This window comes from Panthera pardus, unplaced genomic scaffold (assembly GCF_024362965.1).
Source record: "Panthera pardus isolate Hobbes unplaced genomic scaffold, ASM2436296v1 HiC_scaffold_12, whole genome shotgun sequence".
NCBI lineage: Eukaryota > Metazoa > Chordata > Mammalia > Carnivora > Felidae > Panthera > Panthera pardus.
The window spans coordinates 39,436,876-39,460,638 of NW_026526677.1; the positions used below are offsets into that span (position 1 = coordinate 39,436,876).

The following is a 23,763-nucleotide window of genomic DNA, read 5'->3' on the forward strand; positions in this document are numbered from 1 at the left end:
GCAAGAATATCAGAAATCTGGTCTGGGTTCTTCATTTTATACATGAAGACCTAAAAACAGAAAGCTCTGTCCAGGGTCACATAGTTCCTGACTCCTACATTAAGGTCCTTAATACTACACTGTACCACCACACAACCAAATGATGGTACTACTCAAGGAAATGAGTAGTTTTCCACAGTTCTCACTATTCAGAGAACTGCTCAAATACACACTGTTAAATTACTATATGTGAAGGTACATGTCTGTTTAGATTGGTCTCACTGGTCTGAAAAGAGCAAACCCTCTACCTCACCTTACTGACACAAGAAACATAGAAGCAAATATAAACAAGGGGAAAAAACATAAATCATTAACCCTGGTAAGTTAGAACATTCAAGTATCTGTAAGAAGCCAACAGAATTTTCATAAGATCCCTGTTCAATAAGGAACGGTCAATGCACAGAGCAAGTAACTAAGTAAGAAAGCTACAGTCAGGAGATGAGAGTGGCCCTGCCCCAAGGAAGGCTGTAGAGTTAGTGCATGTAGGCAAGCCCAAGGAAATGAGTGGAATCTGTTCTGCATCAAAATAAAATCTCAGTAAACTGGATGTCTTAAGAAAAGTCAATTATCAGACTTAAATATGTCAGACAAAAGCAAATATTATTGTCTGCTTTAAAATTACTTTGAATCAGTAGATTTTAAAATTATGGTTAATTTAAAATAAATTAAAAGTTTAATTAATTTTAGCAAACTAAATTAAAATTTTAGTCAATTTTAGTAGACTAAAAAGTAGCCTACAATTAAAAATTATTCTCTCAAATCTCCCTATGTTTCAGAACATCTTGTATACAATGTTTAAACAAGCTCCTACTTCTAAATTTCTCTCTGGTAATGATCAGTGTGACTAGCAATTCTTAAAGTTAACTTTCCTATTGAGACCAACCACCTGGTGAAGTCTTCAGAGAATTAAGGAGGTAATATATTTTCCTAGAACACTTTTAACCACCCTTTTGCCATTACAAATGACCCTACATTAGATACTGTAAGTTCATCTTACCAAATTGAAGTAATAGGTCATCTTCTAATACTGGCTTCAGATACTCTTCTTTCTCCCAAGGCACTGGGTTGTATATGGAATTCATATACTCAACTGTAGGATTCTGGATATAAAATTAATTGCATGTTATTGGCACGATATCTTCAGTGTGCTAGACAGAAAAAATATGCAGCCGAGAATCCTTTATCCAGCAAGTCTGTCATTTAGAATAGAAGGAGAGATAAAGGTCTTCCCAAACAAAAAAAATTAATTGCATGTTTTTCCATTGTATATAATCACAAACCACCCCTAGCAAAAACTAGGAAAATTAAGTAAAAAAAAAAAGGAACCATGTCTACCTTACGTAAAACCTCTATTTACGGAGTCTATGTTCACCTCTCACTTCATTAACTTGATTGGATGACTGCTTACGTTAATATGCAATATGGTTTCAATGTTGGATTCAATATTGTTTGGATTTGGAGGAAGTGGCAACATAAACATTCATTTGAGTAGAAGAGAAAAAAGGACAAAGTATTTGAAAAATAGAAAAGACAACCACAGTACTTGGAATCACACTAGAAATTATTTCTGATCTTAGAGAAATATTGTGTATCAGTATTTCCCATTATTTGACACTCAATTACTTTTTCACATAACAGCAATTCACCTCCTAGACACAGTTAAAAATGAAACGTTACTAAGCATGGTGTGTATTCATTTACTTGGTGCTGCATGTTGGACAAGTTCCTAACGTCCACGATTCCCCCAATGTGATGACTACTAAATCTAAAACAGTTTCTCATTTAGCAGTTCTTTGTATTTTTCTAAAACCAGGGCATCATTAGTCACTGTGGTGTTTCTTTTGTTTCCAAACAAAATTATAAATTAAGCTACCAACTTACCTTAAGTCTAATAAAATTTATTAGTTTAATGTAGCCATAAAATTCCAGTCCTAAAAAGGAAAAAAAAGATAATTCATCTATTTTCATATAAGAGGAGTTTGTCTAATTGACCTGTTCTGTAGAGGTTAAATAATAAAATATTTCTGTCCTCTAAACTACAACTTACAATATTTTGAATTTCTTAAGAACTAGAAATAGTAACTTTAATACTTCTGAATATCTGAAGAAACAGCCACATGGATGACAATTTTTAATGTTTTTCTTGCATTTCTAAAAAGTAGGAAATTAATTTTTAGAATTCAAATCCTCATTTGTAAAAACAACACAAATCAGGAAAATTTGGTTGTAGATTTTAACAACTATTTGACAGTTGATATTACAGCCAAAAGTTTTAAATCCCCTATTTTTAGGGTGCCTACCAAATTATAATTTTGTCAGACATGGAGTATACAAAGTGAAATAGCTTTTATATTAAGTTAAATGATGTAAGTTAAAAAACAACGAGGCTTGTTCTCTGGTTCTCTTCTTTCCGGAAATGAAGCAGGATTTAAAGCAAGGAAAAGCAATAGAATGTCCAACCAACTGGGTATTATTTGTCATGAATAATGTTGTTATGAGAAATATAACAGCATTGAAAATGTTTTATATGCGTAATAGCATACAAAAACCTCTATTAAATGAAAAAAATTACAAAATTATTTTTAAAAACGTAACTATTTTTGAGAGAGAGAGAGAGAGAGAGCACGCACAAGCAGGGGAGGGGCAGAGAAAGAGAGACGGAGACACAGAATCCAGAGCAGGCTCCAGGGTCTGAGCTGCCATCACAGAGCCCAATGTGGGGCTTGAGCTCACGAACCTGAGCTGAAGTCAGGTGCTTAACTAAAGGAGCCACCCAGGCATACCTCAAAATTATATTTAAAGTATGATTCCAGTTCAGTTTTAAAATGCACATAAAGGGACGCACTGACAGCGCAGAGCCTGCTTGGGATTCTCTCCCTCTCTCTCTGCTCCTCCCCCACTCGTGCGCACGCTCTCTTTCTCAGATAAATAAACATTAAAAAATGCACATAAAAAAACGAATGAGAATAAGTCATTCATGTCTTACAAAAGCAGTTGCAGCTGAATTTATGATTTATAAACGTATCACATGTTTAATGTCTTTTCTAGTTGATAGTAAATGCAGGGACTAAAAAAACAATTCTGTATTTAATTTTAGTGGAATAGTGTAGCACTTCTGCATCCATTTAAAGAAGTAGAAGACTTTAATTATAAAGCATGTGTAAATGCAAGTTTCAAAAGAATCATCATCTAAGTATTTTGCTTACCACCTTAACTTCATCATTCCTTTTTCTATACTCTTACCAAACTCAACTTTGTATGCCCTGAAGTTCATGTTATGCTTTGACCTGGTGAGCTTTTCCCATAATGACCACCACCTTTTCCAAAGTCCACTTCTGTCCTTGCTCTCCCTAGTTCTAATACGATAAAAATGCAATCACATGCCAACGTTGTTTTTTCCTTTTTAGTTGTGAAGTCAATATAAGCTTAAATACAGTGAATCTTATCTAGAAGAATGACTTATAATTAGTCCTTCAAAGGCCACTTGTCAAAAAAACTTCATTAGATAGGCTGCTCCTATATTTTTCACCATATTGAACTTGTAGAGGAAGGGAAAGTTCTGGAAGAATACAAAGTTTGAACTTAAATTTCACAACAAAAATTTCCTTTATTCTAAAAAATACTCACCATGTTTATGGACCATGTTATCAATATTAAATTGATGCTCAGACTTACAATGTGAAAATGTTTCTTCAGCAGATGTAAATAACCTGAAAAATCAAGTGACAGCTTTATGAAACAGTCCCCTCAAAAGTCTAAATATGGATTTCATGTAAAATATATACCCCCCTTCTGGTGGTTTCTAAGAAAAAACCAAACGTACCTGTACATGAGAGGAACCCAGCACCACTACAGGGAATTAGAACTTCTGAGTCCCATTTTACACCCCTAACAACCTTTTTAAATGTCAAAGTTAATTTATTTGCCAAATAATAGCACTGAGATGATCAGAAGGCTTTTAAGGAAGAGAACTCCCTTTGATAGATTCTATTTCCCTCAAGACATGAAAATTCCCTACAGAAGATTCTTTTCTCCTCTCTGTCAGTGCTGCTTCCAGAGGCTTTGAACTGCAACAGCTCAAACTGCTTTTAGAAATAAAGCATAACATGTAATTTTTACAGCCGGCATATTCCCAAAGTGCCATATTTCAAAGGTAATCTTGTAGTGTTCTGAAAGTACTTGTGTTACGGACATTGTGAGGACCAGGCCTCTTTATTATGTGACCTGCAAAACTGAAGGACACTTAAGAGAGAAATACACAGCAGAGAAGCTGCATACTTCTGAGCGCCTGGCACAAATGCAGCAGTTAGTTTACAACCAATGTTTACCTTGCTGTGTTTATATACAGCCTATCACAGAGAAGTACATCCCTGATGCTCAATAAATATTATTTTATGACAACTAAAGGAAACGTAGACATTCTGTACCTACGCAAATGAGGCTACATGTGAGAACAATGACGAATCAAGAGGAGTTAATACACCACCAATCAGCACCATGCCCAGATTTATGGGAAACTGGCAAATGTTTATGAAAGTAATACTGGCCAATGCCAAGCCACTTGCCCAGAAAGTCGGCCAAAGTCAAAGCTTACTGAGATGAATAGGCAGAACTTTTAAGTGCAAAGTATAGGGATTTGGATATAAGAAAACCACAGCATTGTGACCTTGAACCAGTTATTGAAACTGCAGTCTCTTTTTCCCTAAGTGAAAAATGCATCAATTCCTTTCTCTTCCATAGGTGGGGAGCTCCTACCTAGGAAAGATGATTCTTTGGGTAGTTCAAATGGAAATAATGCTGTAACTTGAGAAGCTCTGCTGTAACTTGAGTAGCTCTCTACTTATAAATGAATTATAGAATGGTAAAGCTTGAAGGGTCCCAAGGGATTATCTAGTTTAGTGACTCCCAAACGGGTTATTCATTAGAATAACCTCAGAAAATGTCTTTATAAAAATAGGAAATTCCTAGATCCCATGACTGATTTAGAAGTGCTGTGGTGCAGAGTTCAGTATCTTTTCAAAGTCTCAGGTGAGACTTTAAAGGGTGCTCAACTAGATTTGGGAACCATAGATTCTGTCCAAACCCTCTTATTTTACACAAGGGGAAACTGAGGCTGTCGAAGAGAACTAGTATAACCTGCCTTCCAGTTCATGGCTCTCCCTCTATAGCTACTGTGCTTCTGCCTTCTCAACAAACCATCACTCCACTGGTTCAAGGATTTGAGGGCAGGCCGCTCGGGTTCGACTGCGGACCACAGGTACCCACAGGGCCCGGCACCCTGGGGGTGACGCCTGGCACTGGGGTGGACGAACCTGTCACAGAACAGACAGGGGGTCTGCTGCTTGTCGTGGGGGAGATCAGCATCGTCCTCATCCTCCCAGGCGGCCTCGTCACCGCTGTCGGACAGCTCTGGCAGGTCGTCTTCGTCCTCCATAGCGCCCCGGCCGCCTAGCACACGCAAACGATTAGCCCTGCCCCAGACGGACACCAGTGCGAGCAGGGCACACGTGAAGCACTGGGGCGGGGGGGGGGGTGGGGGGGGGTGGTACTGCCCCCGCCCCGCTCCCCGCGGCCCTTGCCAGCGCACCTCCTTCACCCTCCCTGCCAGGCCCCACCGTCCAACCCCGGGTCCAGGGGACGCAGCAGGATAGGAGGGTCTTTCTCCCGCCCCGCTGCGGCGCGGCCTTCGGGCTGGGCGAACCGGGTGCTAAGGGACCAGGAATACCCACCCGCAGCGCCCGACGCTAACGAGCACATGGCTGTATTGCCCCGGAACCCCGCGCGCCTGGGGGCGGGGACCGGGCTGGGCAGCGTGCGCGCAGCCGCTTCCGAGCTCTCCGGGCCCGGAAAACCGGGAACGAGCGCCAGCGCGCGGCAGGGCCCAGAGTTGGGGAGGCTCCCGGTCGCCTGGAAACGCGAGAGCGCGCGCGTGGGCTCGGGAGCGCTTCCGGCCCCGAGGCCACGGTTGTTGGTCACGTGAGTTTGGTGGGCGGGGCGAGAGCCCGAGCTCCGCCTCCTGCAGCCTCCGGGTTGACGTAGTGCGTGCAGAGTAAGCGCTGAAGCGGGGATTGAACGTCGCAGGCTTTGACGTGACTTTGTCTCCTCCTCGCGCTGCGGCGGGTCTTAGCGGGAGGTTCTCACTCGCGCCCCCGAGCCCAGAGGCGGAGAGACGCCACAGCGGTTTTGCAGCGGGCACCGCGCCCTCTGTGCGTCCCTTATTCTAGGAACCGGCAGTTAGTGGAGGAGCGGCCCGCTTGGGGCGCCCTCTGGTGGCGGAGGCGGCGGAGCGCAGGCAAGAGCCTGGGCCTCCACTCTAATTCCTGAGCTACCTGATCTCCTACAGCAGGGTGCAACAGGGTGGGGAGAGGGAACTACAGGAGGCATTGTGGGTGTACAAGAGCCTACGTAGGGACCAAAGCCTGGCGCCGTTTTAAGGATTTTAGTCTTTAAAGTGCAGTGGTTAAGTGAGAGCACAGACTCCGGAGCCGACCTACTCAGTCTGAATCCTACTTCCGTCACTTTGTTACTGTGGTCTTGGGCAAGATCAAGACCTCTCACCGCCGCCACTTCCTCAACTACAAAACGGGGATAGTGACTTCACTAGCCACAGAACTACTGTAGGAATAAAATGACTTGATACATGTAAAGTGCTTAGACATAAGTGTTAACTTGTCCTGAACAATGGGAAGCAGCTGACCCTGTCGGTTACGCGAAGGAGAGATGCTCTTCCATACGTTTATAAAGTAATGTTACGGCCACTATGTGGGAGGAACACAAACGTTCTCCTACTTCATGCCATTTTTCCTCCTTCTGAGCATGTACTCAAGCCACAGAATGCTTTGTCAGGTGGGAGTTGACAGCAGTCGCTTCTGTAGGGAATTGTCGCAGGCTTCTAGTCCCAGAGGCTAGCACGTTTATCCCATTAAATGTACTACCTTGGCTTGGGCGTAATCCTGACTTCCATCTCAACTCAACCCTTCGCTCTGGGTCCCACCCTCCAGCCTCTGATTTAGAGCTAATGAGGCCTTTGCTAAGAATACTCTACAAATACAAACCACCATTTCTAAAAGTTTCCACTGCCATTCCAGCAGCCCCCACTTAGTTTCTTTCTTAGCACCTACCATTTGCTTGTTTTGTTTTCTGTTTGTTTTTTTGTCTTACCCCCAGCACTGTGTATGAACGTAAGGGCCTTGTCTCTTTGCTTTCATTTCTCTGGCACATAAACATGGTTTAACTCCTAATAGGTACTCATTAAATTTGCTGAATGAAAATGATGCCCTGTATTGCTAAACTCTTCTGAATGTATTCCGTTCCTAGAGGACAGTATCTATCAAATATTAGTTTCCCACAGGCCTCAGTATATCCTCATAGGGTCCCCTCATTTCATGCCTCCCTTCTTGGAGCCCACGCTTGTTATCACCCAAACCACAGGCTCTTCAGAGTCCAGCCCCAAAGGAACCCCGCCTGGCAGGAGCAAGATGTTCCCTCTCCTTTCTGAAGTCCACATCCTAAGACCCTACCCCATCCTAAAATACATCTCTTTCCTAGGTGACTGAGAATGGGAATGTCCAGTCCATTCTACAGATAGACCCTCCCAATTAAAGGGGATAGCCTTTATCCTCTGGTGTTCACTGAAGCTTTAAAGGTACCTGGCATCCCCTAGACCCTGTAAAAATTGAATCACTCAAATCACTTTGTTTTCCTCAGCACAGAAGTTAAGACAAGTTTCACCACTACCCTTTGTTCCTGGATGGAAATTAACACTGTGTACTCCTCTTGACTTTGATCCTTCCTTCTGCATCTTTCTTTCTTTGTCCATAGTTTTTAAAGTGTGCACCTTGACATACACTTCTACTGGCTATGTGAACATTTTATGGTTAATTACTACAGGGATCCTAGACCCTATAAAAGAAACCACATATTTCAATTTTATTCATCCATAGCATGTACTAATCCAGTCACAATTAATGGAACTTCCTGGAAATACACAGATACTGGAGGCTTTTATAGAGCGGTTACAAATACAAGCTATGCAGTCAGGCTGACTTGGGTTAGAATCCTGGCTCTGCCATTTCCTAGCTTCAGGTCTTCAGCTTCGGACTTTGGGGCAAGGCGCTTAACCACAGTGAGGCTCAGTTTCTCCATCTAAGATATGGGGATAATACTCAAACCTATAAGGATTATAAGGATTGTTGGAGGGTTACAAGACACATAGCATATGTAAAGGCTGGCACTTGATAAATACTAACCAGTATTATACCACCCAACTGACCAAAATGCTACATATTTCCACTAATACTTGGACATTTCCTAACCATATAAGAGGCACCCGGGACTTGTTCATTTATTTTCCTTCCTATGTTTAATTTCCCCATGATTATACAAGCTCAGTTATGTAATACATTTTATTACATATTCTAAAGAAGTAGTAAGGCACAATGTTCCTTTACACAAATACAGCAGTCAGCACCGGGTAACTAAGAAACACAAATAGGACAATTTTGGAACAGAACTCACCTGCAAAATATGAAAGGTCTGTACTGCTGCTCTGACTGCAGACAAGCCTTTCAAAGCAGGCCTCCCCACCAGTGGCACCAGAACCACCAGGGGAAGCTAAAACAAATCAACAGATCGCTGTGCTCACACCCTGAAGATTCTGATTCAGAGGTTGAGGCACAGCCTGTGAATCTACTTTTGAAAAGCTCCCTGGGTGACGTACATATACATACAAGCAGGCTCTGCACTGCTGATGCAGAACACAATAATTTTTTTACTGGATCTGGGCAGCTGAGAATAGTGAAACCGCAGTTAAGACACAATGACTTCTTTTAGACACCGAGAGTACCAATTAGGTGGGGAGTGTTGCATTTTACAGAGGGAAGCATTTCCCCAGCGTGGTCACGGCTTGAGAGAGTCATCGGCTTTTCCCAGGTCATGGATGGCGTTATTATCCAGCAGTTCCTTCTTCTTGCCACTTGGGTTCACTGCGTTGTTCAGCATTGCCCTAACCACAGTCGCCACCGGCACAGAGTACCCATGGGCCCAAGATTCTGGTAAGGAGCCAAAGAACTTCCTAGCCAACCATTCACTTGGACGAGATTCTTGCCTATCACACAAGAGAACTCTAAAGGGAAAAAGAAAAACCGAGGAAGAGATGGTTTATTGTACTCAGACCATAGAGGGTGTTATGAACTGAACGGTGCCCATGCCCTCCCCCAAATTCATGTTTAAGCTCTAACACCCAGTGTGGCTATATTTGAAAACAGTGGACTTATGAGGGTAATTAAGGTTAAACCAGGTCATAAGGGTAAGACCCTGATCTGATAGGACTGGTATCCTTACAGAAGAGGGAGAGATAGCAGAGATCTTTCCATGTGCACACAAGGGAAAGACCACGTCAGGCCATCTACAAACCAGGAAGAGAGGCCTCACCAGACACTAATTCTGATGGCACCTTGATTTTGCACTTCTAGCCTCCAGAATTGTGAGAAAATAAATCTCTGTTGCTTAAGCCTCCCAGTCTGTGGTGTTATTCTGTCATGGCAGCCTGAACAGATTAATCCAATGGGTAAAAGATATTTTGTTTGGTGAATGAAGAGGACTTTTTTTTTTAAGGCAGCAAAAGCTACCCAGGAAATTCCAGACTACTCTGAACCTGGCACTACCAAACTGTCCACCCTTTCCTCCAAAGCCAAAGATATGTTCTTCAGAGAGCAATCTATCTCCAGCCAGCTTCTTTCATATCTTCGAGAGCTTAGTTGTCAGCCGCTTCAAATGAAAAACTAACTTCTAGGGAAGAATGAACAGCAGCATACTCGTGGCCAGGATGAATACTTACCCAGGCCTAAACACAGAGTAACGTTCGAATTGTAATTCTTCAACCCTAGCTTCCACTTCTCCCTGTTAATAAAAACCAAATTTTAGCGTTTAATCAAGAAGACCAATGCATCATAATGCTTAAGAGGGAATACCTTGGGGTTTTGAAGATAATCTGCTTCTGGAGGTTGAATAATTATAAATATCCTTATCCAGAATTTTAGATTCTGGGAAGTTAAGGAAGAAATCATTTAATCTTCATAGGCAGTAGAGACTTCAAAAAGATGTACTGAATGAGAGGATGGCTGCATGGTCAGCCCGGCCTCTCGTGTGACTGATTTTAAAATAGATCCAGAGGGTAAGTAACATGTTAGGCGTTCAACCATCAATGAATAACCTCCCCTTAGTCTAGAATTAATGTCGCAGGCTGATGAACATCAACCCTTTTTTGGTTTCCAGGTAGTTCCAGTAAAGTCAGAAGACCCACTGATCCTCTACATTACTGTCTTCCTAACAAATCCCATCAAATTTCAAGAGACAGTGAGATTACATCTACATGATGGCTTTCAATTAAATTTATTAAACAAACTATGAATTTTCATGCCAGACATCTCTATGAACAGAAATGCCAGAGGAGCTCAGGCCATGGGAACGTCTAAAGGCCGTGTGGATTCAGTGGCACGAATTCCCCCTCTTTCTTGGCCTGTTCATACCATTCACTCGGCACCTAACCTGACGCATCACATAATCTTGGGTAGTTTTAAACACTTTTGTAAAATTAATGTATTTGACTATATTTACAGAGCTCTGCCACCTTCACCACCATGTAAGTTTAGAATTTTTTCATCACCTTCCCCCCCAGAAAAGCCCCACACCAACCAGCATTCACTCCCATCCCCTTCCCACAAGCTCTATCCAACCACTAATCTTTCTGTCTCTATAGATTTGTCTATTCTGGGTATTTCATATACATGGAATCATACAAGTTGTGGCCTTTTGTGACCAGCCCCTCATAAAGTTTTCAACGTCCACCCATGTTATAGCATGTGTCATGCCTTTTTTATAGTTGAATAATACTCTTTTGTTTGTATATACCACATTTTATTCACCCATTCATCAGCTGATGGGCATTTGGGTTGTTCACACTCTGGCTATTATGAAAAATGCTTCTATGAACATTCACATGCAAGTGTTTATGTGGACAAATCCCTTAGTTTTTACAAAGGTATGTTTTGTCTCTATCTGCAGCGTGCATAAAAGAGTTAAGATAGCAGGCTGAGACTCTACTATCTTAGAAAGGCCCACTTGACCTTTGGCTTGTGTCTAGGAACTTGGATTTCAGGAGTGTCCCTGTCATTACCCAACCGGTAGGGTAGTTTATAGCGCCTAAACTGCCTGTACAATGTGGTTTATGCTGAACACTTGGTTTCCTTCTGGAAGTTTATAATTTTTTCCAGGCTCAGGGTGCCAATGTGACTGACCCCATAAAAACTCTCAACTCCTGGGGTCAGAAAGTTTTCTCTCATATTCTCAACATGCACTGCGGCAATATTAAGCCTGTGCGACTCTACTGCGAAAGGACTCTTGGAAGCCTGTGCCTATTTCCTCTGGACTTCGCCCCATTCATCCTTCCCTGTTTACTGCCTTTGCTTTCCCTGTAATAAATTGTGGCTGTGAGTGTAACTATATGCTGAGGCCTGTGAGAACTTCTCTCAGTTTGCCAAACTGGGGGCTAGCCTTTGGGATCCCCGAACAAGAAAACTTGAGGGCAAGAGCCATACCCAATAATAAAATATCACCTACTCAGGAAGTTTAAGAATCACTCCCTCGAAGTCTTTTCTCATGCTAAGATTCCATGCTAATATTCAAGACCAGAGCTGCTACATCTTATTTCATAATTACCAGATATTCAACAGGGGGAAAGACACTGGGAATTATCTTTCCAATCACTCCTGTTTATTAAACATACCCCTGCAAAAAACAGTCCCTGTCATTATTTTTAAAAAAATGAATCTAATGCATTTAATGCCTTTCTGTATTATTTATAATTTTACGTTATTTAGTATTGCCAATTAACCAGGGTTCTCCAAAATATATGAAAGACAGAAATGTGCACAAACCTTAACTTGCAGATATAAAAAATTGCTCGACTTATCAGCTCCTTTAGAGGACAGCAAGTTAAAATGTTTGCAGCCTCCAGCTTTTGCCAGCTCCGCAGACTTGAGGACATAATCTCGATCGACACGAACAAATCCTTCCTGAGGGTGAAAAGGATGGGAGTTATTTCCAAAAAGCTGTGAGTTCATCTTAAAGATTACTATTGAGGTTGGGTGGCAGGCCAGGAGGCCTGCAGGGGAATGGGGATCTAAATAAAATGCAACCAAGCATAGACCCTGGGAAAGACTCCAAATATGATCCTCAGGATAGACAGACCAGCTTTAGCAGCGAGGCCAGTGAGAAAATAAGGACGGTGACATGGAAACACAGACACCAAACAAATCTGCAAGGAGCAAAAGGAACAGTAAGGTCAGGCTGAGAAACTGCTTTAACTCACACATTTCTCTGTCTTTTAATAACTTTACAAGCTTACAACCCTCTCTCTCTTTTCTCTGTTTTGTCTGTGTCAGGTTTAACGTACAGGGTCTGAAGGCACAGCCGAGAACACTATCTGGGCACTACCAGAATGAAGCCTATTTAATTTCCAATTTTTGTATATGTTTTACATCATACTTTACATATTAATGAAGAGTGAATCCTCAAATTGTTTTACTGAGAGGTATATGATCGGGAATGTTTGGGGGCCCCCGGTCTAGACTCAGTCTGGTGAGGGCAGTGGCTGGGTCTTTCTTCTTAATTCATATCTCAGCATCGGTGTGTGCCTGGCACACAAGAGGTACTCTAAAAATATCTGAATGAACGAATACAAGTCCAACGAAAGAAGAGAAAAGGCAAATCCAATTAGAAAAAAAAAAGAAGAACTAAGTAGCAATAAAGGAGGAAGGGGAAGCATGGTGCAAACAACAGAACGGAAACTCACTTCCAGGGCCTAACTAACAGAAGGTCACATGCCGGTACCCAAAACACAGAATTCCATGAAGCAACGGCTTCTCAGGACCAGGATGCTGGCATCCTCGATCTCCACACGGCTGGACAGGAGTCTAAAGCCTAGTGAAGCTGAACTTCATACACACCCACAACTCTATGATGAGGTTTTCTATGACAATTCCAAATCTGAAGACCATATTACTACCCTGGTGATTTTTTTTATTTTCACTAAAAATTTTCCCTGTAGTAGTTTTGGATCCTACATGTTTTATTTCGTAAGGAGACGTTTGTCTTGCACCTCAGGAAGCATCACGTCCAACCCCGTCATCATGAAGATGTGAAAACAAGGGCCAGCGTCTGGTGAACTTCCTTCTAAGAAGAGAAAGCTGAGAGTGGAATGCAAATTCTTGACTCTGAGTGGTGTCTCCATTGTATCCATCTTCCTTCTTATCTCACACTGCCTCTAGCTAATGACAATGACTAATTCATAACCTGGGGGGGTGGGGGGAGAATAATGGCCCCTCAAAGATGTCCATGTCCTGACCCCCATACCTGTGAATATGTTAGGTTACACGGCAAAGGAGAATTCAGGCTGCAGGTGGAATTAAGGTTGCTAATCAGCTGACCTTAAAATAAGATTATTCTGTATTATGTAACTGGGCCCAATTAGTCACAAGAGTCCTTAGAGGTGGAAAAAGGAAGCAGAGAAATGTGAGGAGCACTCAGTCCCCTGTTGCCGGCCCTGAAAATGGAGGGAGGGGACGGTGAAGTAAGGCATGCAGGCAGCCTCTAGAAGCTGGAAAAGGTACAGAAATGGATTTCTCCCCAGAGCCTCCAGAAGGGAACACAGCCCACTCGACACCTTGATTTTATCCCAGCGAAATCTGTGTCAGATTTCTAACTTATAGACCTGCAAGATGATACATTCATGTGGTCCCAAGTCACTAAAGTTGAGGCAACTGGTGACAGCAGCAATAGGAAACTAAGAGATTTCAGTTTGAAAACAACAGGCCCAAGCAAACTTTTCCAACTTTGTATAAAAACAGATCGTAAAGGTGAACATGTCGTGAATATAGAGCTCGATGAATTTTCATAAACTGAACATCTTCTGGGAGCAACCAGCTCCCAGATCGAGAACTAGAACGTCACTCCTCCCCCAAAAGCCTCTCCTGTCCTTGGTCACCACTGAGAGTACATTTCCAACTACATCCACTACCTGCAGGGCAGGGCTACGTTTCTGCCTTATTCGAGACAACAGAAACTTCAGTCGGTCCCCACACGTCATCACCATCTCCTTCTGTGTTGTACACTTGCACTTTCATTCCTCACAGCACACTCCCCTACACACTCATTCCAACTCACGATGCTGCTCTTTCACACCAGTATGAAGCAAACTGAGCTTACGACTCAGCTCATCCTGAGAGAGGGATGGCATTCCCTTCAGGGCCAGTCTCCGAATTGAGATTTTGCATGTGCTGAGCGTGTGCCAAGAAAAATAATGCAAAGCTACAAAGAAAAATTCTAAAGCCCTCGGCTCTTCTTCCACATCTATTTCTCCCCCTCAACCCCACTCCCCAAACTCTGATTTCAATAACAGGTTCGTTATTCACAATGAAATTACAGAGTGGACTAGGGGAATAAATTCCTTTTTGTCTTTTCAGTTGTTTTAGCACTATTGCTTGGGAGCGTTATCATAGCTGTCGCTGTTAAAATGCTTTCTCTTCCATCGGCTTCTGTAAAAATAAAGGAAAGATTTGGCCAATCACAAGTGCCTGGACCGACGCTGTCTCTCTCGCTTAATCCAGGGCCAGTAAAGGGATAATTTGATTAAACTGAGACCCTAATTTATTTGGCTTTAGTTCTGGATCAACCTCTCCTTAATAGAGTGCTGCCGTCTCCAATTGTTAGATGAAAATTAGAGTGACATAAATGCCATGGGACTTTTTCAATCTGATTAGTCCGCTAAAGCACATCAATACCACCCCAGCCATCACACTCTGGCGTCCTTCCTTTCACCGGCCCGGCGAACAACTGACAACCACTCCTTGCAGGACGAGCACCCACGCTGCCGCAGAGACCCCCACGCTTAGCCCGTCATCCCTGCTCAATGGGCCCTGTTGACAAGGTGCCCATACCTTTTTCCATTGCTGTTCTCTGGACAAAGCTAAAGATTGTTTTATTAGCAATCAATGGCTGTTAATCCAAAATGATTTCACAAATCCTCTGAGCCCTCAAGCTGATTATAAATACGCATTTTTCCAAGCCCACAAATTTTGAATTTCACTTCCCCCGCCCTGATGCATGGCCTTTTAGCTGTGAATGAAACTCAAAAGCAAAGGGGTCAACGGCTTTCAAGGACTTAGAAACCAAACTTAAACGTGGATCCTGGTGACAGACTCGGAGATACCAACCCAGACTAATTTTCTCTGGAGTGAGGAAGATTCCATTTAGAGACAGGAGGAAGCTATCTTTGAAATCTTAATAACATCCTTTCTTGTTCTCTAACTGCACAAATAAAAAAACAATAGGAAAAACAAGCTGAAACAAGCTACTTCATATCCAAGAAACACAATTTTTGGAAAAACAGTGTTTAGTTTCCCTAACCATATGGCAGGAGAAAAAGATATCTCTTCTGAGAACATTACATCCATTCTGTTATAGCCAGTGTGCCTTACTTTAAGCTAGAAAAAAGAATTGATCAAATAAGTTCCCGCTATAAATTTCCTTTCCCAGCACCTGCTCAAAAGAATAAGCACAATGTAATACAACTCAGCAGACATATCTTCACAGGCTCCACAAACATCCAGGGAGACATATTCTCCATTGACTCTTTGAATTGTATTAAAATCCAAAGCTACTAAGTATTTCTTCTCATCTTCTTTACACATGTCTCAAAAGTGGGAACACTGTGACTTAAGATACAACTCGTCCTAACAAGGTATTTCAGCGCTGACTGGCATGCTCAACGAGCCTGCCACAACAATTCAATATCTGGGGACTCCTTCTCCAAGGAGGGAGGATCTATCATCCTGTAAAGGGGCCCACTTAGCCATATTCCTGCTTCAGATTCTTTCTCCTTTACTCCCTTTGCAATCCAGCCCATAAAATTAGACTAGAAAACAGAGATGCTGACAAACAACAAATGGTATAATCTGAACCCCGTCTGTTTGTGTCCTGGAGGGCATCTCTGTATTTGATGCACAGTGCGGGAACCAAGATCTTGATTAGAGAAAAAGCTCTGGAGAAAAAAATAAAAATCAAACAGGTACTGAGATTCCTGAGTTCATCTCTACGTTCTCACAAAATGTTTCCAGTTGGGGCATTCTTCTTTCTGTGTGATGGAAGTCAAAGAATTCTGCAGACCAAAGGGGTCTCAGTGGTCACCTCCTTCTCATTACCAACGAGGAGGCAGTGGCCCATGGGAGCTAACCAGGACACCCATGGCTATTTGGTATCCAGAGCCTCAAACCAGCGGGGGCCCTATCACTTCCCAAGCACCCTCTCAGGCATCAAATTAAACAGTACAGATTACGACAGGAGTCAGAGAGCCTTTCCTATAAAGGATGAGATCGCAAAAATTGTCAGATTTGCAGGCTTATGTTAAGTTACACAGCTCTGCCAGCAGGGCACAACAGCAGCCACAGACAATACATTAGGTAATGAGAACAGCTGTGTTCCAGTAAAACTTTACTCGTGGATAATGAAATTTGAATTTCTTATATTTTCACGTCATGATGTATTATTCCCCTTTGGGGTTTTTTTTAGTCATTTTAAAATACAAAAACATTCTTAGCTAAATGGGCTGTAGAAAAACAGGAGGGCTGGATGTGACCCACAGTCTGTGGTCTGCAACCTGGATTAAAAGAATGTATCATTAGAATCAGAAGCCAGGAGACTCTAATGATGCCTAATAAACGTTACAATCGTTCCATGAATCACATTAACGGCATTGTCCATTCAACAGAATCCAAGAACCTGGACTGCGAGGAAACAAATGAAGAGGTGAAACCATATTACACCACCTCAAACTCACTAACCACATCCTTCCCTTAATACACATAAGGGGAAAGCACTACTCTCAGTGACATCTGTGAGTTTTTGCTCCACAGCCCAGGCCAATGTAGATCTGGGTTTCAAAGGGTATTTCAACCTTCACTAGCACACGAGTTATGTATTAAAGCAAGGTGAAGGCCACCTGGGGACTACAGTACCTAGAAAAGCAGGCTCCTGAAAGCAGGTCCAACAAGAAGAGGAAGGTTGGCTCACATCACAATCTCCCAAGGAGCTTGCTAAAAATAAGTTGCCAAGCTTCCAACCTTAGTAATTCTGATCCAGCAGATCTGGGCGGAGGCCAAGTAAGGAAGCCGCTGCACCGATGAGACAAATGGGGCTTGTGAAGGTGAAAAAGAAGATCAGCACCTAACACGACTAAAGGAAATGGTTATCCAAACAGCTGATGAGGCTAACAGACCTATCCCTAGCTCCAGTTTCAAGAGAAATCTGGGTTGACTGAATTTTATGGGTTGGAATATTCTCCCCCAAATTCCTGTGAAGTCGTACCCTCCAGTACCTCAGACTGTGACCTTATTTGGAAACAGGGTCATTCCTGACATTATTAGTTGAGGTGAGGTCATATTGGGTCGGATGATTCTTAATCCAATTGGACTATTGTAAAAACGAGCAATTTGGACACAGCCACACACCCACACACAGGAAAAACGCCAACTGAAGAGACACGCAGAGAACACGGTCATCTATGAGTCAAGGAGAGAAGCCTGGAAAAGTTCCCTCCCTCACAGCCATCAGAGTAACCAAACTTGCCAACACCTGGATCTCAGACTTCTAGCCTCCAGAGCTGTGAGACACTACATTTCTGTTGTTTATGCCACCCTGGTTATGGCACCTTGTTATGAGAGCCACAGCAAATTCAGACACTGAAGATCATAAGGAGGTAAGATGGCTACTCAGAGTGTCAACAGTGAATGAGACAGAAACCATGAGTTTCTTGGAGTTTCTCTGATGGAAAGTCATATCGCCGAGGAAAAATGTGGGGTATTCCAGTTACCAAACAGCTACAGAATGACACTAGGCTTGCATTGGCTTTACAGTATTCACCTGATGAGCTCTTTTTCTATAGAGAGGGCTGCCAACTCATAATTCGGAGTAGGGTGAGCTTGGAAATCCACAATCCCCCTTCAGACAACTATTATTACCCAGCCACTTGTGAACTGTCACCTTTTTTAAATTACCTAAAGTTGTCACAACTCCCAAACTTTATATTGCATCCAATCTAAATTAGTTTCAAATTAGAAAAAAAAAAAAAGACTTTCTGGAGGAAACGTCAACTTACTTGCTGCCACTATCCTCTTGAACCATTTAAACCCCAACTCATTTCTGAGATTATAGCTGGCTTAGTGGTTATTTCTCTTGCTTCCCCACCAATACTTTTCTTTTCAAACTGATTTTGGAGAACAAAAGGTATCGAGTAGCCTGAGGGTGGGATGGGGTGGCGAGAGGAGAACCAACTCCATCTAAAAAAATATTCTGGATAGGGAAGACACCCGATTCCTCTTATTAAAACTGCTTTACGTGATTTGAATACATCAAAACAATTTAGACTTTTTCCTGGAGCATCCTATAACGAGATTTGCCTTGTGTCATGAATATCAACTGCTCCATACCTAATGCAGTGTTTTTAATTTTGCTGAGTCACCACCAAAATCAGGTTGGCACTTGAGACACTTCAACCTGCAATGCACTAGAACAAAAGTTCTTCAATGCTCTCAGAGGGCACACTGCTTGTGACTGGCCCTGGGACAGAAAAGCCTGCACCAGCTGCTGAGCAGGAACATGACCCTTTCTAGGAGACATAATCTGCCCATTCCCGGGAAAGTCCAATTTCTCTATAATCCATACTTTCCAGCACAGAGCTCAAACCCAGCTGGGTTCCAAGTGGACATAACAGAACTGCAAAAATTTGGAAATACATCCTTACCGAAAGCATCAATAGAATTATTATTTGGATCACCAGCAGGCCCAGAGAAACACATCTGAGCTAAACTCCTTAGCTGGTATAAACCAAGAGTTCTTAGTCATGCACTCTCCTAATGGTGCTGATGCGTGGGCCTGTGTATAAATCTATGATAAGCCCCCATAGCAGCATTGTGGTCCTGCATATTTAACAGATACATTTAGCTCCAGCAATCTTCTGCCAGAGGGATAAACTATAGTCAAGGTATATATCAAGATGTATTAACACTTGCCCAGAATCTACATAGTAAGCAATGACTTCTAACTAGGTAGTAAACTATGCCTTCTGGACAGAGGCCGATGCAATTTAGAATACCATTAAAAAGAAAATAAAACATGGATTAGAACAGTTCTGCGTCAGTTAAGGCTGAATCACCACTGGGGTTGAATCATCGCCGAAGGCTGAGTCATCACTAAAGGCTAGCTGAATCGTGCCTCTGTTCTGACGTCCTATATCGGAAGTTTAAAGCTTGGCATGAAAATAGGTTCCAGCAAATCATTCATGTGAGAGAGAACGCTTTAAGTTTAAAACATTTATAAAGAAAAAAAAAGTTTACTGCCAACAGCATGAGCCAGTTACTTTTACTCAGACATAATGGTTTGCCTTCATCAGGGGATGTGGTGACAGCAACATTTGCAAGAGGCAAGATTTTGCAAATATTTACGACATCTCTCAGCACGAGGACTGAACTCAAGGATTACTTTGAAGGAAAGATGAATTTATCAGTACTATCCAAAGAATAGTAAAAGCTAGGGCAGCCTATGAAATCTTAAATGATAAGAGCTTATTTACATTTAAGCACCACAAACATAAAGAAAAAGAGGAAGAAAGGAATCTTTGACGTTTCTGGCCAGCAAAAGGGAAAGGGGTCTATTTCTTCTTTACCGCCCCGGCTTTTTTTCTGGTGGTACCCAGGCAACAGAATCCAACATCATGACCTTGAAAGGCAGAAGCGTAGTCATCCAACTTTTCAAAGTCCACCACTTCTTGATTCTAGACGACAAGGACAAAGCTGTATATAACTTGATGTTATTAAAAGACAGAGAAAAATACCCCTCTAGATTTAAAGAATAAGTTACAGAACATTATTGAAGAGGCTGCCCACTTACCATTAAATTTTGCGAGCTCTCTGCTCTGGCATCTCTTTCTCTTGCCAGTCTCCTTCTATCTTTTCCATGTTAGACTATTTAGCAGGGCAGATTCCTAGGTACGGAAATTGCGATGCTGCATAGTGTTTCTTTTACTTAGTAAGAAACCTCTGAAAGGGCCAGAGCGGCACTGGTGCAGAGTGGCAGAAAGCTGGGGCATTAGACATTAAGCATGGACACATTTGTGCTTTATACAGAATTAATAAGGTACTGGGTAGTTTTTAAGACCTATGACCACAGGATTGTTACAGATACTATGTATAAAACTGATACTTTGCCGGGAGAAAAACCAAGTTTAGTAACATAATAGAAATTCAATTAAGGAAAATGCATACTCATATTTTTTAAAAATTTTGCAAGCTCATTTTCTCCCACTAAAAAGTTATTAATCTGAATTCAAAATCAACAATGCACTTAGATGTCCACGGTATATATAATTGGACTATAAGTGATCCCTAGATCTCTAAAGTCAAGTTCAATTATCATTTTCTCTCTGGAAAAATAAGACCTGTCTATACCACCAGAAGGGATATCAGTGAGGTATAATTTCAGGGCAAGGAATGGTGTTTGGAACCTCAAAGACCTAGGTTCGACTCTTGAGCCTGCTATTTACTAAGCCTATGATTTTGGCCAAGTTATTTACCATGTGCCTGTTTTTCCACCAATAAAATGTGAATGATAATCTTTCCTTCAGTCCAATTCATGAACCACCTATTTTAGAATCGGCCAGTGAGTGTTCGATAGAAAGGCTTATTCTTAGGTGTTGCACCAATACTTCTGAAGCAGAAAATGCCCTTGTAATAAGCACCCTCAGTAATTTTCATGCTCACTCAGGTTTAAGAACCTTCATGAAACCTCATAAATTTGTTGTGAAACCTAAAAAAGAAAGATTGAGGGATGCCTGGGTGGCTTAGTTGGTTAGGCATCAGATTTTGGCTTGGGTCATGATTTCGTGGTTTGTGGATTCGGTTTGTGGGTTCAAGCCCCGCATAGGGCTCTCTGCTGTCAGTCCACTTAGGATTTTCTGCCCTCCTCTCTCTTCCCCTCCCTAACTTGTGTGTGCACCCTCTCTGTCAAAATAAATAAAGACTGGGGAAAAAAAAAGATTGAGAAGTTCCCATCACCCAGGAGTTCAAATAAAATGTAGTTTTCCTTCCCTAGTAACAACTCTTTCAAAAGGATTTTCAGGGCACTATGTGCAATGCTGAAGAAAAGTATGTTCGCATTAAGTGCATAACCAAAAGATGTGCCACCAGAACTCATTTATCAAAGCACAGAACTCAATTTCCGTTTTTAATTACCAGGAGTATTTGACATATTCCATGAAGGCAGACTATGAAAACTACTTATTACCTAAGTCTGAGCAAAGATGTCCATCTTAAATAGAAAAGTCCTGGTGGACATAAGATCTATGCAAAATGACTGACCGTGGGTATACAGGGGTTAAGAACATGTATAGTGAGACACTTGTTACCTAGAATGTTCCACCTGTGAAGCCTATGGGACCAAGTTCTGTAGTTGTGGGGTCTCAGAATTACATTATAGTTTAATCTGCCACAGTTCACAACTCCCTTTAAATGAGGAAAGGAATCTCTACAAAGCTCAGACTTCAAATATTTAGGGGAATCTGGCATATACCATTTGGCTAACCATGTAAGCATGGCAGTGGAGAGAATATTCCACTTACATCTACAAGGCTGCAGCCCTGGGAAGTTAAGAGGGCAATCTTATAAGTGAATAACCGCACCTTTCATTGCCATAGACTCTGCTTGTAATTCACTGACATTAGTATTGAGTGGACAGGTAAACAAGACAAGCAAAGTGGTTTAGAAAATTGCCCCAGGTTACAGGTCTGCTTCTAGAACCCAGCTTGAATGACCCTGAAAATGTGCTCTTCTCTGTCCCCCCAGGCCCCATTACAATCCAGGCCGGCCTTACAGGAGTCTAGATTGAGAGAAGGGCTTTGCCCAAGGTCACACAGTGAGTGGGTACGCTGACCTGGGCTTAAAACCGCGACAAAAACTTCCAGAAAGGGCTCTCACAGACCATTCTTGGCCACATTCTGATCACCTCTACCACTGCACAGGCAATGTTGAGCCTTTAGGCTTAAAAATATGTTCACTCCGCAGAATCGCTGCAAATACATTTTTGAGTCCCAGCTAAAATACCCACCACATTTTTATAAGCTTCCTCATCGAAGGTGAGCTTTCTCCGGCCAATGAGCGTGATTTTGGAAAACAGGTTCTGTTCCAAGATTTCTTTTAAGAGCACTCTGCCGGTTTCCCCGCTGGCCCCCAGAATAAAGACAGATTTATTCTGCATCCTGAAGTCTTCCCGAAGCTTCGGCAGCGCCTCAGTCTTGGCCATGCTACAGAAATAACATCGACAGATGTGGTCTTGGGATGTTTAAAGGACAGCCCTTGCTTATCCTGGGGAACAATGGTGGTTTATTTGTTCTAGAAAACAGTACTATTTTTCTCCGCAGTCTGGGCCCAGGGGAAAATGCTGAATCACCTGCAGGGCGTGGCGCCCTGGCCGTCCCCGCACCTGAGTCAATCTACCGCTCGGAAGGGGCCCTAAGAAGAATGCGCCCAGGTGCCACGGCACCCATGGGCCTGGTTCTCCACCGTTACCTCCGGTTCCAACCCCTCCTTCCTCCGCCCACTGGGATGCAGGGGCCTAGCTCGGTCCCCTGCACGGAGGGGTTACCTGGAGCCGGCCCCCGGCCCCGCGTCCTCAAGCCACAGCAGGAGCAAGGCGGCCAACAGTGCCGCCGCCGCCGCCGCCGCCGCGCTTAGCGCCGCGGGCCCGGGAATCAGGGAATCCCCCCTTCCCCGCGGATCCGCGTCCCCTCGCCCCATTCGGCGGATGCCCCTCCCAAGTGCGCGCAGGGGTCGCTGGCTGCCCAAGCGCGCGCCTACCCGACTATGTCTTCCGGTGACTTAGCAGAGCCGCTGCCTCGCCCCGCCCAGGGGGGGGGCGGGGCCTGGGGGGAGGGCGCGGGGCGGGCCGCGAACACGTGCGCTGCGCGACTGGGTGGGAAGCTTGGAGACCGCCTCCTAAATGCCAGCCTTCGCCTGCATCCTTTTTGCGACCTTCGTGCCGCCACCTAGGCTAAGGTCGCCCTCATCCGAGGCCTCGGCCAGTAGACGCGACCTTCGCTGGTCTCTTTCTAAAACGTGTCATTTCAGTCGTGTATTGGACATCTCTATCTCGAATTCACCATGACAAAACCTTAACCGTTCCCATCCAACCACCCCAAACCGAAATTAAACAAACCTCCTTGCCTCCCCTGGGTCTTGCTTTGCCTATACATTCTCACATCCTCACCCCTCCTCTCTCAAGTCAGAAATTTGGGCTGTCCCCATTGACTCCTTTTTCCTGGCCTTTCCACCGTCCAGATTAATCTCCAAGTCCTGCCATCCTATATGCCTTTCAGACATTTCTCTTGTGTAATTCTCTCACCAGAGCTCACCAGTAAAACTGGTTTCCCTACCCAGGTCCCAGATTGTGAGCCAGGGTGATCTTCCACACCTGATCCCGTGGTTCACTCTCCCAGATCAGTGGTGTTTACAACATAACAATCTACATTGGGCCTGCCCTGGATCTTGAAGTCCTTGTCAGGAATTAGAATCACAAGTAGGAATCTGAACAACAGAGACAGACTGCATTGTAAACGTTGGT

At 43.1% G+C, this 23,763-nt stretch overlaps 2 protein-coding genes across 3 annotated transcripts in view; both read right to left on the minus strand.

The window, feature by feature from the left end:
• The window catches only part of PRMT3 (protein arginine methyltransferase 3), a 139,240-nt gene extending 133,257 nt beyond the window's left edge, over positions 1-5,983 (minus strand). The window contains exons 1-5 of the mRNA XM_019456533.2: positions 5,769-5,983; positions 5,352-5,487; positions 3,667-3,749; positions 1,921-1,970; positions 1,037-1,139 (exon numbers count right to left, since the gene is read on the minus strand). Coding sequence (XP_019312078.2) covers positions 1,037-1,139; positions 1,921-1,970; positions 3,667-3,749; positions 5,352-5,487; positions 5,769-5,796 — 400 coding nt within the window. The 5' untranslated portion in view covers positions 5,797-5,983. The remainder of the gene's footprint in view (positions 1-1,036; positions 1,140-1,920; positions 1,971-3,666; positions 3,750-5,351; positions 5,488-5,768) is intronic.
• Positions 5,984-8,783: 2,800 nt separating this feature from the next.
• HTATIP2 (HIV-1 Tat interactive protein 2) lies at positions 8,784-23,076 on the minus strand. 2 transcript variants are annotated; one of them, XM_019456532.2, is made up of 6 exons: positions 23,001-23,076; positions 22,252-22,447; positions 19,817-19,924; positions 11,976-12,113; positions 9,878-9,939; positions 8,784-9,163 (listed from the first exon to the last, which is right to left on the minus strand). In XM_019456532.2, exons 2-6 carry the CDS (start codon positions 22,444-22,446, stop codon positions 8,938-8,940), a joined length of 729 nt encoding a protein of 242 aa, XP_019312077.2. In that variant the 5' UTR covers position 22,447; positions 23,001-23,076; the 3' UTR covers positions 8,784-8,937. The 2 variants fall into 2 exon arrangements, with proteins under 2 accessions (XP_019312077.2, XP_019312076.2); XM_019456531.2 differs by lacking the exon at positions 23,001-23,076 and adding an exon at positions 22,789-22,970.
• Between the last annotated feature and the right edge of the window lie 687 nt (positions 23,077-23,763).